Source organism: Canis lupus, chromosome 12 (assembly GCF_011100685.1).
Source record: "Canis lupus familiaris isolate Mischka breed German Shepherd chromosome 12, alternate assembly UU_Cfam_GSD_1.0, whole genome shotgun sequence".
NCBI classification, from domain to species: domain Eukaryota; kingdom Metazoa; phylum Chordata; class Mammalia; order Carnivora; family Canidae; genus Canis; species Canis lupus.
Window position 1 is genome coordinate 67,890,485 of NC_049233.1, and position 14,907 is coordinate 67,905,391.

General features: G+C 38.5%; 1 protein-coding gene across 3 annotated transcripts in view; it reads left to right on the forward strand.

Moving 5' to 3' along the window:
• RPF2 (ribosome production factor 2 homolog) overlaps positions 1-14,907 on the forward strand; it is a 40,494-nt gene that overhangs the window by 20,053 nt on the left and 5,534 nt on the right. For all 3 annotated transcript variants that reach the window (XM_038554957.1, XM_038554955.1, XM_038554956.1), the window contains exons 7-8: positions 3,248-3,347; positions 13,821-13,923. In XM_038554957.1, the coding sequence (XP_038410885.1) occupies positions 3,248-3,347; positions 13,821-13,923 (203 nt within the window). The remainder of the gene's footprint in view (positions 1-3,247; positions 3,348-13,820; positions 13,924-14,907) is intronic.

Genomic DNA, 14,907 nt, shown 5'->3' on the forward strand with positions numbered 1-14,907 from the left:
ATGTTAAATACTGTTTCATATAACTTGTTAGTTATATTTTTTTGATGTGTATTCTGGGTCATAGAATGATGCTTATCACTACACATTGTGGTCAGGATGTTGTGTCACTCTCTCCTACCGTCTGTACACTTAACAGGCCCCATAGACCTGGGAGCAGGAGCAGCTGGGAAAGGGTGGCACAGACAGTAAGTGGAAGAATCACTGGGTCTGGTGGGTCCACTCAGGCCCCAGATCACACAGACAGATCTTAGGCACACGTCCTAAGTGTAGAGAGTTAAGGTTCAGAGTTTAAAGCAGAGAATGTCAAGAAAAGTCATGGTGAACAGGGAAGCAACAGGTGACATCTGGTCCTAGGGCAGAGGATGTTTGTTTCTTGTCTGTTTCTAGATTTGTACAGTCCTTAATTGGAACCAGAGTAGAGGTGCTTAGAATCAATGGAAAGTTCAGACTAACACCCATTCGCCTTCATAAACTCATCATTCAGTTAAATAATTTTTTCTATTAGATTTTTTTCTTTTATTTTGGTGGCTTTTAAAGGTTTTTATTATTCATATCACATTCTTTGTATACAAAATCCCAAACTGGTGAAAATCTTTTATAGTAAGAGCTTCAACCATGTTGAGTAAGGATTGCCCATACTATAGGTTGTATGAAATTCTGTTACTTCATGTGAATGTTTAGTTGGTTGTTTACATTAGCTTTCATTTAAAAATACTGTTTATATGATGCAGTAGGAAAGGCAACAGTGGTAGTAAATAATTTAAATAAATAATTAACTCTGGGATGCTGGCTCTTAAAGGGCTATGTATGTTTTGCAGCAGTTTTAGCTTTTTATTTTATTCTTAGTATAGAATAATGTTAAAAAGTAGCCTGTGTCATTCTTGGACCACTAATTCATTTGCAATGTGAGGGAATGAAACAAAAAATTATATTTTAGCTTAAAAGTTGAAAATACAGTCTTAAGTCTTTAGCTTTTATTCTCTGTTCATAAATATAGTTTTAGGATAGTCAAAATATGAGAACGAGTCACTATAAGTATTGACTACTTACAAAATAATTTTAATTTTTTGGGAAGAGTATTAAGTCGCTTTTTTTTTTTAAGTCACTTATTGATAACACATGATAATGGACGATACACAAGCTTTAATCCTATCTATAATTTTACCTGATACCATAATTCGATTTAGATATATTGCATAGGATGTGTCAAAATCATAATAACCAAATAAACTCCAGGACTTTGCTTGGGCCACCTTTTGAACGGTGAACTCCAGGTCACAACGCATTAACTGTCAGTTCACCTACACTGAGGTTTGTGGAGACGGTGGCTTCTGTGCCCAAACAGGTTGCAAATAAATTTAGGATGGAACCTGGCGTCACCCTGAAGGAATTCTAACTTTGCACTGGTTGGGTAGTTTACCAAGATAGTTTCAGAGCAGACTAACTTTACACGGCACATTTTTTAAAAAGACACATTTACTCAGCGTCATGATCAGACTTACCACATTTAGCAATCAACAGCATGAGTGCAAAAAAAAAAAAAAATCTACATTAAAACCCTTTGTTGCTGGGCAGCCCCGGTGGCACAGCGGTTTAGCGCCGCTTGCAGCCCGGGGTCTGATCCTGGGGACCCTGGATCGAGTCCCACATCAGGCTCCCTGCATGGAGCCTGCTTCTCCCTCTGCCTGTGCGCGTCTCTCTCTCTCTCTCTCTCTCTCTCTCTGAATAAATAAATAAAATCTTAAAAAAAAAATATCTTTGTTGGAATGCTTTACATTTTCCACAGAACAGAAACTAACCTGTTACACAATTATTCACAAATACTGTCCTCGAGTTTTTTTTGCCCATACGCATGAGTAGTGTCTGAATATCTCTTTTTTTTGTAGCAGCTACACCCTGCCACCACTATGCTTGGCCGAGTTCATAGATCTGTTGTAACCTGTAGCTTCCCTGTCGGTTCTTTGCCTCCTGTTAAGGTTTGTTTCCTGGCAGTAATTAAAACCTTCTGTCACTGCCATAGCTGCTGCTGCTGCTGGAACCACTGTAGCCACCCTGGTTTTGTGGTTTGGCAAAGTATTGGCCTCCACCACCATAGGGGCCTGAGCTTCTGCCTCTAGAATTTCCTCCTTTCATGGGTCTAACAATTGCCAGAATCATTATAGCTTCCACCATCTCCCATCATTGTTGTTCCCATCATTATCAAATCTGTTAGAGCCATCCTCCTGCCACCATATCCACCACTACCTCGACTGCCACTAAAGCCACCTCACCCAGTGAAGTTCCCTCCACGACCAAACTTGTCATTCCCACCAAAACCACCTCCACGACCACCACCAAAGTTTCCAGAACCACTTCGACCTCTTTGGAGGAAGCACTAGCCATCTCTTGCTCAGATAGGGCTTTTCTTACTTCACAGTTGTGGCCATTCACAGTCTGGTGTTTTTGAATGTAATTGTCTACAGAGTCATGGTCATCAAATGTTACAAAAGCAAGACCTCTTTTTTTGCTACGGCCTCAGTCATGTCATGATTTCAGTCACTTCAATTTTCCTATACTGTTCAAAATAATCTCTTAGATGATGTTCTTGAGTGTCTTCTTTAATGCTACCATCAAAAAGCTTTTTCGCAGTTAAGTGGGCTTTGAGAATCTTCTCTTGAGATGTCCCTCTTTGGTCCCGCAACTCCTCCATCCACTTGGTGTGGTCTTGCATTCATGGCTGCATCCACCTCCTCCACAAAGGCATAGGTGACCAAAGCCTCTGGAGCGCGTGATGTTTGGATCCCTCATTACACACAGTCTGTAAGCGTTCCCCATTGCTCAAAATGGCTCCTCAGACTTTCATCAGTTTATTTATTTTTAAAGATTTTTATTTATTCATTCATGAGAGACACAGAGAGAGAGGCAGAGACACAGGCAGAGGGAGAAGCAGGCTCCATGCAGGGAGCCCGACATGGGATTTGATCCCGGGTCTCCAGGATCACGCCCTGGGCTGAAGGCGGCGCTAAACTGCTGAGCCATCAGGGCTGCCCTCATCAGTTCTTTTAAAGCTCAAACCTCTTACAGAGATTCTGAAGCTGCTCAGACTCTTTGGGAGATGCTGACTTAGACATGACAGCAATGGGAGAGGAGACTTGAACAAAGGTTACTCAGTGGCGTCCACCGCCATAAAGGAAGTATTGACTACTTTCAAATCAGCTTATAAACAATTTAGAGTTGATAATTATATAATTTTTTTTTCATTTCCTAGAATAGTAAATGTCCCGAGGGAACAAAACCCATGTTAATATTTGCTGGTGATGATTTTGATGTAACAGAAGACTATAGAAGGCTGAAAAATCTTCTTATTGGTAAGCATTTTAGTACTTCTTAGCCCCAGGGTAGCTGAGGTAGGCAATCTAGGGCTGTCATTGGTAGCACTTTGCCACTTGACTGTAGATACACAGCTTTTTCTTTATTATGATCTCTTTCTTTTTTCCCCGTTTTCATTATTTGCTTTATTCCCCACTAGGAGCAGGGGAGAAGTTAAGGGATTCTTTACTGCATAGACCATTATTATTTTTTGATGTTATAGTAACTTCAGTATCAACCTATTTATAAAGTGTTTTATGCTTTATGAAATGCTTATACCCATTTCCCATCATTATTCATCATTAAAGTAAATTTAGAAAATTGAAAAGTTAAATTTTAAGATAATTATATATCATCTGCTTTGAACTCAAAAGCCTCTATTAATTTTTTAATTTTTCTTAGTCTTATTTTTCTTAGTCTGGGCTTTTTACACTATAACTCTTTATAACTTAGTTTTGTTTTGCCTTTTCTAATCTCTCCTAATTTCCTCCCTCCTTTTTCCATTTAAAAAGTGGCTTATTAAAAAAAAAAAGTGGCTTATTCAAAATATATTAGGTACATTCCTATTTTTTTTTTTTTTCTGATTTCATTCTTATTTACCTAATTTCTTTGATTCTTGCAAGTTTCAGATCAAGTTTCTTCCCTGGAAACCTTCAGTGACTTCCCAGCTCTTTTTCTTTTTTTTTAAGATTTTATTTTTTATTTATTATGAGAGGAACAAAGGGAGAAGCAGAGACGTAGGGAGAGGGAGAAGTAAGCTCCCTGCAAGGAGCTCGAGGTGGGACTCAATCCCAGGACCCCAGGATTTCGCCCCGAGCCGAAGACAGATGCTCAACCACTGAGTCACCCAAAAGTCCTGACTTCCCAGCTTCTTTTATCTCATTATTATTGTCATCCCTAAGTGCTAGGCGTGTACTAGGTACTTTATATGTAGCTTGATTTTCATAAGCTTTATTCTCATAATCTTGTAAGGTTGTCTTACAGGTTACTTAGTTACCGTTGTTCCTAATGATTTATGTATTGACTGTATCTTTTCCTAAGTGTTCAGAAGTCACCTTAAAATCCAGCATATAGTTATTGTCATTGTCTGGGATTGACATTAAGTTTATCTTTTTTTTTTTAATTTTATTTATTTATTCATGATAGTCACACAGAGAGAGAGAGAGAGAGAGAGAGGCAGAGACATAGGCAGAGGGAGAAGCAGGCTCCATATAGGGAGCCTGACGTGGGAGTCGATCCCGGGTCTCCAGGATCGCGCCCCGGGCCAAAAGCAGGTGCCAAACCGCTGCGCCACCCAGGGATCCCAAGTTTATCTTTTTTTTTTTTTTTTTTTTTTAATTTTATTTATTTATGATAGTCACACAGTGAGAGAGAGAGAGAGGCGGAGACATAGGCCGAGGGAGAAGCAGGCTCCATGCACCGGGAGCCCGACGTGGGATCCGATCCCGGGTCTCCAGGATCGCGCCCTGGGCCAAAGGCAGGCGCCAAACCGCTGCGCCACCCAGGGATCCCCAAGTTTATCTATTTTAGATCACTTTTTCTCCCCTTTATTGAAAAGCTGCCATTATTGTTCTCTAATTTCTTAAAGGTTGCTAATATTAATCCTACTTAAAATTTTGTGATCACATTTGCCAGCTCTTTTCTAACTCTGGAGGGTAATTTAGTTTGTCCCTAGGGATATAAACTCTTCTGATATGCTAACATTTTTTTCAGGTTTAAATAATTTATTCCATTTGAGTTTTTCTTACACCATTCTTACAAGCTTTGCTGCAGTGTTTTAGTTGCACTTCTTTTGGCTTTTTTTTTTATAGGCATTTTTTTTTTTAAAGATTTTATTTATTTATTCATGATAGTCACAGAGAGAGAGAGAGAGAGAGAGAGAGAGAGGCAGAGACACAGGCAGAGGGAGAAGCAGGCTCCATGTAGGGAGCCTGACATGGGATTCGATCCCAGGTCTCCAGGATCGCGCCCTGGGCCAAAGACAGTCACCAAACCACTGCGCCACCCAGGGATCCCTTCTTTTGGCTTTTTATATATACTTTGCCCTAGACTACTTTTGGAAAGTTGATGGAGTATATGTTACAAATAAATTATTATTTTTTGGTGCACATTGTTTTTATTAAAGAACAGGAACAGGACCTATGGGCAGGAAAAACTACCTATTATAAATAAATTAAATTAGAGACATGCTCTTTATGAATCTAAGCCAACTGGGGTCCTTGGGTGTCTCAGGCAGTTAAGCAGCTGATTGAGGTGGTGATCTCCGGTTGTGATCCCAGAGTCCTGTGTTGGGCTCTGTGCTCAGTGGGGAGTCAGCTTGAGGATTCTCTCTCTCCCTCTGCCCTTTTCCCCCACTTACATTCTCTTTCTCTCTAAAATAAATAAATCTTAAAAAGAAAAAAAAAAAAAAACCTGAGCCAACTGAAAAACATTTGTGGGCAGACACATTGCTTTCATTTTCCTTGTGATTATTTATGGTCTTATTGTTGGGATTGCAATTTTCAAAACTTCTGATTTCTCTCGTTAATAATGGCTATTTGGGGGGCACTTGGCTGGCTCAGTTGGTAGAGTATCAGACTCTTGATCTTGGGGTCATGAGTTCAAGCCCTGCATTGGGTGTACAGATTACTTTAAAAAGTAATTAAAAAATTATTTTTTAAGAAGAAAAAAAAACCCTGAGTAGTGTTGTAACCTGTTAAAACCTTACTAAAGCTCTTGAGTTTAGTGATACTCCATTTTACAGGTGGGAAATTGGAAGCTTAGAGAGGTTAAGAGCTGTTAAGTAGGTGAGCCAAAATGAAAACCGAAGCCTGAGTGAGCTTCTCTGCCTCCACTGTCTTGCCTATGCTGAACAATTGACTCATTGCAGCCTTTGCTATAGATTTACTTGAATTTTTCATGAATTAAAAAAAATGCATGAAAGGCAGTGACCAATATTTCCTTCTTTGAATATTACACATCCCAAAATATCAAGGGTGATTTTTAGTCAAGATTTCCTTTTTCTTGTACTCCATTGGTGCAGATTTTCTGCCTTTCTTCCCCCTACTTCTTCTGTAGAATTGTTAACTGTCAATACATACTTATTAAGAGAGAGAAGGCTTTCATTTGCTTTTAAGTGGTTTTTATAAAAACTTATTTCGTGTTTCCACTAGATGGCAGGAATAACTCATATAATGCAATGGTGAAGGGAAGGGAGTGAAAACTGAAAAGGAATCTGGGGAAAGAAGAAAGGTAGAGGAATGAAGTGAGATTGTCAAGTCCCAAGGGAAGTTAGTTTTTAACATAAATAGGAAGTAAGACCAGCTGCAGAGTCCTTGGTGTATGTTTTGTATTCATATGAAATAAAGTAGAACAGTAGGTAAAGAGAATTTTATTATCAAGGGCTTCCTTTGAGGAAGTTTTGGGGTTTTTTTGTTTTTGTTTTTTTTTTTTTTTGCAATTGGTCAGAAAGAAAAGTTAACTTATTAATAACTTCAGTGTTTTTATGCCTGGTACCCATGTTCATTCTGAATTTTGTTTTTGTTATGCTTTCTTAAATATACTCTATAGATTTGTAGTGAATCTTAGTGGTCTTGCTTTTCTTTATAGGAAATCAGTAAAATATCTTTTTTTAGATTGCGTCCTAATTTTTATGGTTACTTTTTTTTTTAAGATTTTATTTATTTATTCATGAGAGTCAAAGAAAGAGAGAGGCAGAGACATAGGCAGAGGGAGAAGCAGGCTCCCTGCAAGGAGCCTGATGAGCGACTTGATCCCAGGACTCCAGGATCACGACCTGAGCCAAAGGCAGATGTTCAACCACTGAGCCACCCAGGCGTCCCTGGTTACTTTTTGATAATACTATTTCTTATATACAAAGATGACAGTATATCAAGTAATAGGTTAGTTTTATTAAATGTTCCTTTAAAGTCTACCTTAAAATTTAACTACCTAACTGGGTTGTTTTTTTCTAATTGCCTTTCTCTATATCAGTGGTGATATTAATTTTTTTAACCTTTCTCATTTCCTAATTCTTACTCGAAAAAAATATATTGATGAAAATGACTGCCATAGATTAGGTCAGGTAATCTGCGACTTTACAAAGGTAATCATATTAGTCTACTTGGGCTGCTATAAAAAATACCATATACTGGATGGCTTTTTTTTTCTCAGAGTTCTGGTGGCAGAAGTCCAAGATCAGAATTTCTGATGAGGACTCTTACTGGCTTCTTGCTGTGTACTCGCCTGGCTTTTCCTTCATGTCTACGTGGGAGGACGGAAGGGAGAGAAAGGAGGGAGAGTGTCAGCTTTATAGGTTCTCTTCTTAGGACACTATCCAATGGGACCAGAACCCAACCTTCTGACATGCCTCATTTAACCTTACTTTCTTCCTTAGAGGCAGTTTCATTAGGAGTTAGGACTTTAGCTATGAATTTGGCAGGGATTGGAGGGTAGAGGGAGCAAAAATCAGTTTATTATGGTAATATTCCCTTGTAGATGAAGAAATTGGGATCAGTTAACTTATTTGTCTAAAGTAGAGAATCAGGATCTGATGTATTTATTCTCTAACTTCAGATCTCTTGGTCTTTCCTATCAATGTCCTAATGAAACTTCTGTGCCCTTTCTCAGTTTATTTACTCATGGACACACAGCCACACCTGAGATCTTATTTTTACTTGCAATTGATCCATTGAGAAAAGGTCCAAGCTGGGGCTTTCCTTCCAACCATTACCAATTTATCTTCTATTTAACCAGGTTATCTTTATCTGTACTTATTAATATCTCTTTTTTTAATCTCAACCGTCATTCCTGCCCATTTTAGGATCAGTCTTTTCAGCAATATTCTGAGTTTCGATACCTTTTAATTCATTGTCCCTTTGATTTTTTCAGATTCCTCCTATACTTTCATTGCTCCATTTCTGGAATCACCTGTTTCTCCAAGGAGCCCTGAACTTTTTTAAATTGAGAAATTATTTTAGAAATCACAGTCTGTGTGCTAGGGATTGTTTCATGACTGGTCTTGTTTGTACACTTTTTTAATGAACAGAACTATCAAATCTGTTTTGTTTGTTAAGATAAAACATATTCCTCAGTTCATATTGAAATTTCTAACTCAAATTTAGGACAATAAGATCTTAACTTCATTGACTTCACGTATGTACCTTCTTTCATCCATGACAAAAATCCAGGTTCTCAGTGATCCAATGTAGTAATGTATTTATTTTATATTGTACTAACCATACATAGTCTCAATAAAATTCATATTATTAAGAATAATATGAATATTGAGTGCAGTTGAAAGTTTTGTGGTTTTGTTTTTGGATTTTTTGTAGAAAATATATTCTTTTTTAAGGATTTTATTCATTTTTAAAGATTTATTTATTTATTCATTCATTCATTCATTCATTCATTCATTCATGAAAGACACAGAGAGGTAGGCAGAGGGAGAAGCAGGCTCCCTGTGGGGAGCCCGATGAGGGACTCCATCCAGGACCCCAGGGTCACAACCTGAGTGGAAGGCAAACACTCAACCACTGAACCACCCAGGTGTCCCCAGAAAATATATCCTGTTAAGAATATATGGTCAGAGATACTTGGATGGCTCACTCAGTTAAACACTCAACTCTTGATTTCAGTATCTGCTTAGGTCATGGTCTTGGGGTCATGAGATTGAGCCCTGTGTCAGGTTCCTTTTTTTTTTTTTTTTTTTTTAATTTATTTATTCATAGACTCAGAGAGAGAGGGGCAGAGACACAGGCAGAGGGAGAGGGAGAAGCAGGCTCCATGCAGGGAGCCTGATGCAGGACTCGATCCCGGGTCTCCAGGATCACACCCCAGGCTACAGGTGGCACCAAACCGCTGCGCCACCAGGGCTGCTCTGTGTCAGGCTCTATACTGAGTGTGGAGCATGCTTTGGATTTTCTCTGTGTCCCTCCCCCTGCTCTGCTCTTGCTCTCTCTCCCTTAAAAAAAAAAAGAAGAAAAAGGAATATATGGTCAAATCACTGTGGTTTTTGTTTTTTTAAAGGTAGATTTATTTATTTATTTAGAAAGCATAAGGATGGGAAGAGGGAGGGGGAGAATCTCAAGCTGACTCCACGCTGAGGGTGCATCTCTACGAGGAGTTCCAGTCCCAGGACCCTGAGACCATGACTTGAGTAGAAATCAAGAGTCGGACGCTAAACCGACTGAGCCACGTAGGTGTCCCAAAATCACTGTGTTTTGAAGTCACTTGAAATAGTTCTTTTCTGTATAATCATGATCAGTACACAGGTTCATTGTTTATTTTTAAGGATTACTTTACATTTTTTCATTTTAAATTATAAACAACTTTTGAGGCATAATTTACATACAAGGAAGTCTGCGTATTTGAAGTTTTAAAATTTGATGGATTTTGACATGTATACACCTGTGAAAACACCATGGAAGTCAAGATACAGAACCAATTACACCCAAAAATTAGCCTGTGCCTTTTGCAATCTATCCTGTTTCTGTATTCTAAGCAAACATTAATCTGCTTTCTGTCATTATGGATTATTTGCATTTTGTAGAGCTTTAGGTAAATAGGATCATACAGTATGTAGTTGTTTTGGTCTGGTTTCTTTCACTCAGTTTTGAGATTTGCTGTATCATTAGTTCATTTCTTTTTATTGCTGAGCAGTATTCTACTTAGAGCTGTTCCTCAATTTGTTTATTTCTTCATCTGTCAGTGGACATTTAGATTGATTGCAGCTTTTGATTAGATTAAAATTTTAGTCAGGAAACACCTGGGTGGCTCAGTGCTTGAGCATCTGCCTTCTGTTCTGCTCAGGTCATGGTCCCGGGGTCTTAGGATCAAGTCTCACATCAGGCTCCCACACAGAGCCTGCTTCTCCCTCCGCCTGTGTCTCTGCCTCTCTCTTTATGTGTCTCTCATGAATAAATAAATTAAATCTTAAATTTTTTTTTAATCAGTTGAGCTGCTGTGACCATTTGTGTACAAACTTTTGTGAGGGCATAATGCTTTGATTTCTTTTGGGTAAATCCCTAGCTAGGAATGGAATACTTGGGTCATTTGAATAGTGTTTGTTTAACAGTTAAAGAAACTATTCTCTAATATGGTTGTACCATTTTACATTCTCAGGAATAGTATATGAGAGCTCCAGCTGTTCCATGTGCTTGCCAGTACTACATTATGCTGATAGTAGTGTGTTTCTAGAGTCAAATCTACAAAGTAAAGTAGTGCTATTATTGAAGTTGTAATTTGAATTTTCTGATGACTAATTATGTTAAATATCTTTTCATGTGCCTATTGGCCATTCGTATATCTTTGGTGAAGTGTCTATTCAAATCTTTGCCTTATTTATTTATTTTTGGAGGTTACTTATCTTCTTGGGCACTAAGAGGGGTGTGTGTGTAATAAAGTAGGGATATGAGTGTGTGAGAGAGAGATCCTTTGTCTCTTTGACATGTAATTTTTGAATGTTTCCGCCCAGTCTGTGGCTTGCCTTTTTCTTTTAATGATGTCTTCAAAGAGCAGATGTTTTTAATTTTTGTGAAGTCTTTTTTCTATTTTTTTTCTGTAATGGTATGTTCTTCCTATATTACGTTTAAGAATCCATTGCTTATCCCAAGATCACAAAGATTTTTTTTCCAAGATTTTCTTCTTGAAGTCTTAAGAGTTTTAGATTTTACATTTAATTATGACCCATTTTGAGTTAGTTTTTGTGTATGGTGTGAAAGAAGAGTCGATGTTCTTAAACCTTTTTGCCTTCTTTTCATTCTTTTTTTCCCTTTGTGTTCTTTTCATTTGTTTGTTTACTTCTTTCAGAGGTGGGGTGCAGGGAAAGAAGGAGAGTGTCTTAATCAGACTGCACAGAGCTGATACCAAGAGTTTGACATTCAACCAACTATGGCACCCAGGCACCCCTTCCTTTGCATTTTTAAACGCTTATGGAAAAAAACACATATGCCTGTAGCATTTGCATTACAAAAGCTGTTTCAAGGTAAACGGAAATGTACATATCTTGTTCCCCAGAAAGACTGACTTTATTAGTGCTACCAACACAGTGAGCAGGCTTTATTAACTTGGCCCATGAAGGAGAGTCAGATTTTGACAAAATCATTGGAAACTTGTTCATTAATTATGTTGCAAATTTAGGTCAAAATACCTTGAGGGGCGCCTGTGAGGCTCAGTGGGTTCAGTGTTAAGTAACTGCCTTCAGCTCAGGGTATGATCCCAGGGTCCTGGGATTGAGTCCCACCTTGGGCTCCCTGCTGGACAGAGAATCTGCTTCTCCTCCCTCTGCCTGCCACTCCTCCTGCTTGTACTCTTGTGCGTGTTCTCTCTCTCTCTCTCTCTCTCTCTCTCTCTGTCAAATAAAGAAAATCTTTAAAATAGAGAGAGAGAGAGAGAATACCTTGAAAAAGTACATACTTTGTTTATAAAAATTTCCCTGAGATTTTTGTTTGGGAGAGTAGGGAAGGGTGGTGTATATATGTGCATATATACACTTGTGTCTATTTTATGCACGTTAGTGATTTTCTTTCAATTAACCACAAAAAAGAAAATGCAAACAACAAAGGATGTGCATGTCCATGCACAAGATGATTCCCTTCTGAGCTAATCAGAAGAGAGACAAAAAATGGTTGGGTGGCTACAAATTGGGACAATCTCTTTACCACATCACTTGCCTTGTAATTCTTCCTAAGTAATTAAGTTGAGTAAATATTTTTTTTTTTACATACAATCTTTTTTTTTTTTTTTAAGATTTTTTTTTTAATTTATTCATTCATGAGAGACAGAGAGAGGCAGAGACACAGGCAGAGGGAGAAGCAGACTCCATGCAAGGATCCTGATGTGGGACTTGATCCTGGGTCTCCAGGATCACGCCCTGGGCCGAAGGCAGGCGCCAAACCGCTGAGCCACCCAGGGATCCCCAAGTTGAGTAAATTTTTATGTGTAACTGTTTCTTAGCTAAATGTTATTTGTGTACTTCCATTTAGCCTCCTTGGGGTTCAGTCTACATAGCTGTATACTGAGAGGACCAAACTTGATTGCTGTTTTTCAGACTTCTTTCATTCCTATGCTACCTTCATAACACTAGCCAAGCCCATGTAGTGTTCATAGTGTTGTTCACTGGAGAGGTTTCTTTACCCTGACTCCTTTTTTTACAGGGAAACTTTATGTCTCTACCATGAATGGAAAATGGTATCTGATAAAATGATTAATACATAGTAAATTATATCTGTTTGTGTATCACTTAAGATCATCTCATGTGCTATCAGTGGTAGGATGACCACCACACTGTGGGAATACAGCCTACTCATGGATCTCTGTGGTTCTTTTCTGGTTTTAACAATTTAGTTTATTATCTTTGATCATATAATTGAGATTTCTTGTTAGAATTTTCTCCCATGCTGGCCTCTACTAGAAAACAAAGGCAAATTTGATTTAATAGTCAAAGTTTGAATAGCTGGGTTTTGTGTGTGTGTGTTTTAAGATTTTATTTATTTGAGAGAGATTACACATGCAGGAGGAAGAGCAAAGGGAGAGAGAGACAAGCAGACTCTGTTGAGTGTGGAGACCTACTTGGGGCTCACTCTCACAATCCTGAGATCATGACCTGAGCTGAAACCCAAGGGTCAGATGCTTAAGTAACTAAGCCACCCAGATGCCCCTGAACAGCTGTTTTAATAGAAACTTGCAAAAAAAAAAAAAAAATAGAAACTTGCCATCTTTTTTTTTTTTTTTTTTTTTTTTTTATGAGAGAGAGAGAGAGAATATAGAGGTGGGGGGGGGGCAAGAGGCAGAGGGAAAGGAAGAGAGAGAATCTTAATCTTAAGCAATGGAGGCCTGGGTGGATCTTATAACCCTGAGATCATGACCTGAGCTAAAATCAGGAGTCAGATGCTTAACTGACTAAGCCACCCAGGTGCCTCATAGAAATTTGCCATCTTGGGACGCCTGGGTGGCCCAGTGGTTGAGCATCTGCCTTTGGCTCAAAGGTGTGATCCTGGAGACCCCGGATCGAGCCCCACATCAGGCTCCCTGCATGTGGAGCCTGGTTCTTCTCCCTCTGCCTGTGTGTCTCTGCCTCTCTCTGTGTGTGTCTCATGAATAAATAAATAAAATCTTTTTTTTTTTAATTTGCCATCTTAACCTACCTGACTCATAGATAAAAATTTTATGCTTTGACTTATATTTTTTAAAAAGTTAATATAAATACAGTGTACTCCTATGCTAAGCATTGGCTTAGGGTGAGAACTTCAGAAGTCAAAAATTCCATGGTTCAACGAACTAACCAGTAAAGTCATGAGCTTAAATGGTAGAGGGATGGGACTGATATTCTTCAGGGATCAGTTTTTATGCCACCTTTTTATCTTCTTAGGTGAATATTGATACAATGTGGAGCATTTTACAGTGTGGCTTTCTGTAACTGGATTTACAAGCATGACAGTCCCATGTCAGTTTTGTTGTTGTTGTTGTTTTAACACTCTTAAATTTGTTTTCAGATTTCTTCAGAGGCCCCACAGTATCAAATATCCGTCTGGCTGGTTTAGAGTATGTTCTGCACTTCACTGCACTGAATGGGAAAATTTACTTCCGAAGCTATAAGTAAGTCATTTCTTAGCATATTTTTGAATACAGGGTTAGTACTTTAGTGTGACTTTTATAGAGCTTAAACTTAAAATTGGTGTTGGGTCAAAAGTTTGTTTGGAGAGCTTGCAAACTAGCAGTGGCACAGCAGATCTATGCTGATCCTCAAATCTGTCATTCCCCTGCCCACTTCTGCCTCTGAAACCCTGCTTTTCCAGGACCCCAGAGCATCTGATGCTACACTCCTCTGATCTTAGAACCTGATTTTCTTTGACCCTACTTCATGCAATATCTCCTTTTCTTTTCTTTCTTTCAATCTTTTATTTATTTGAGGGGGGGCTGAGGGGGAAGGGCAGAGGGAGGAGGAGAGAAAGTCCCAAGCACACACCCCATGGAGCCCAACACAAGGCTCGATCCCATGACCCATGAGATCATGACCTGAGCTGAAACCAGGAGTCGGATACTTAACCAATTGAGCCACCCAGATGCCCCTCCTTTACCTGACTGAATTTAGAGCACCTAGCCACAAGTCTTAGGCTAGCCAAAGCGAATCTCAAAACTCTGAACCTAAAAACTGGAATCTGAAAGGAATGAGAAGATTCAGTGGCTAGATTCATTTTACCCTCTTTCTCCAGCCTAGACCTAGCCCTGCCTCTACCACAATATAAATATAAATCCTAACACTGATTTTATTTTCATTGAAAAGCTTAATGACATGCTACAATTGTGCCTTTTGAGGTAAGCATGGTGTGTGTGTGTGTGTGTGTGTGTGTGTGTGTATTTTTAATTTAAAATAAATTATTTTTAAATATTCACTGCTTATCAATAATTCCCATTTTTGTCTTAACTGTATTGAGTCAGAGATACTCTTTTCACCATGATTAGATTAGTATCATTTCTTTTTTTTCTATTTTGCTTTTGTTTAGATAAATAATAATAGTAGGCAAAATGCAATAAAATATCTACATGATTGCCATATGTAATTAGAGATTTTATAATAAT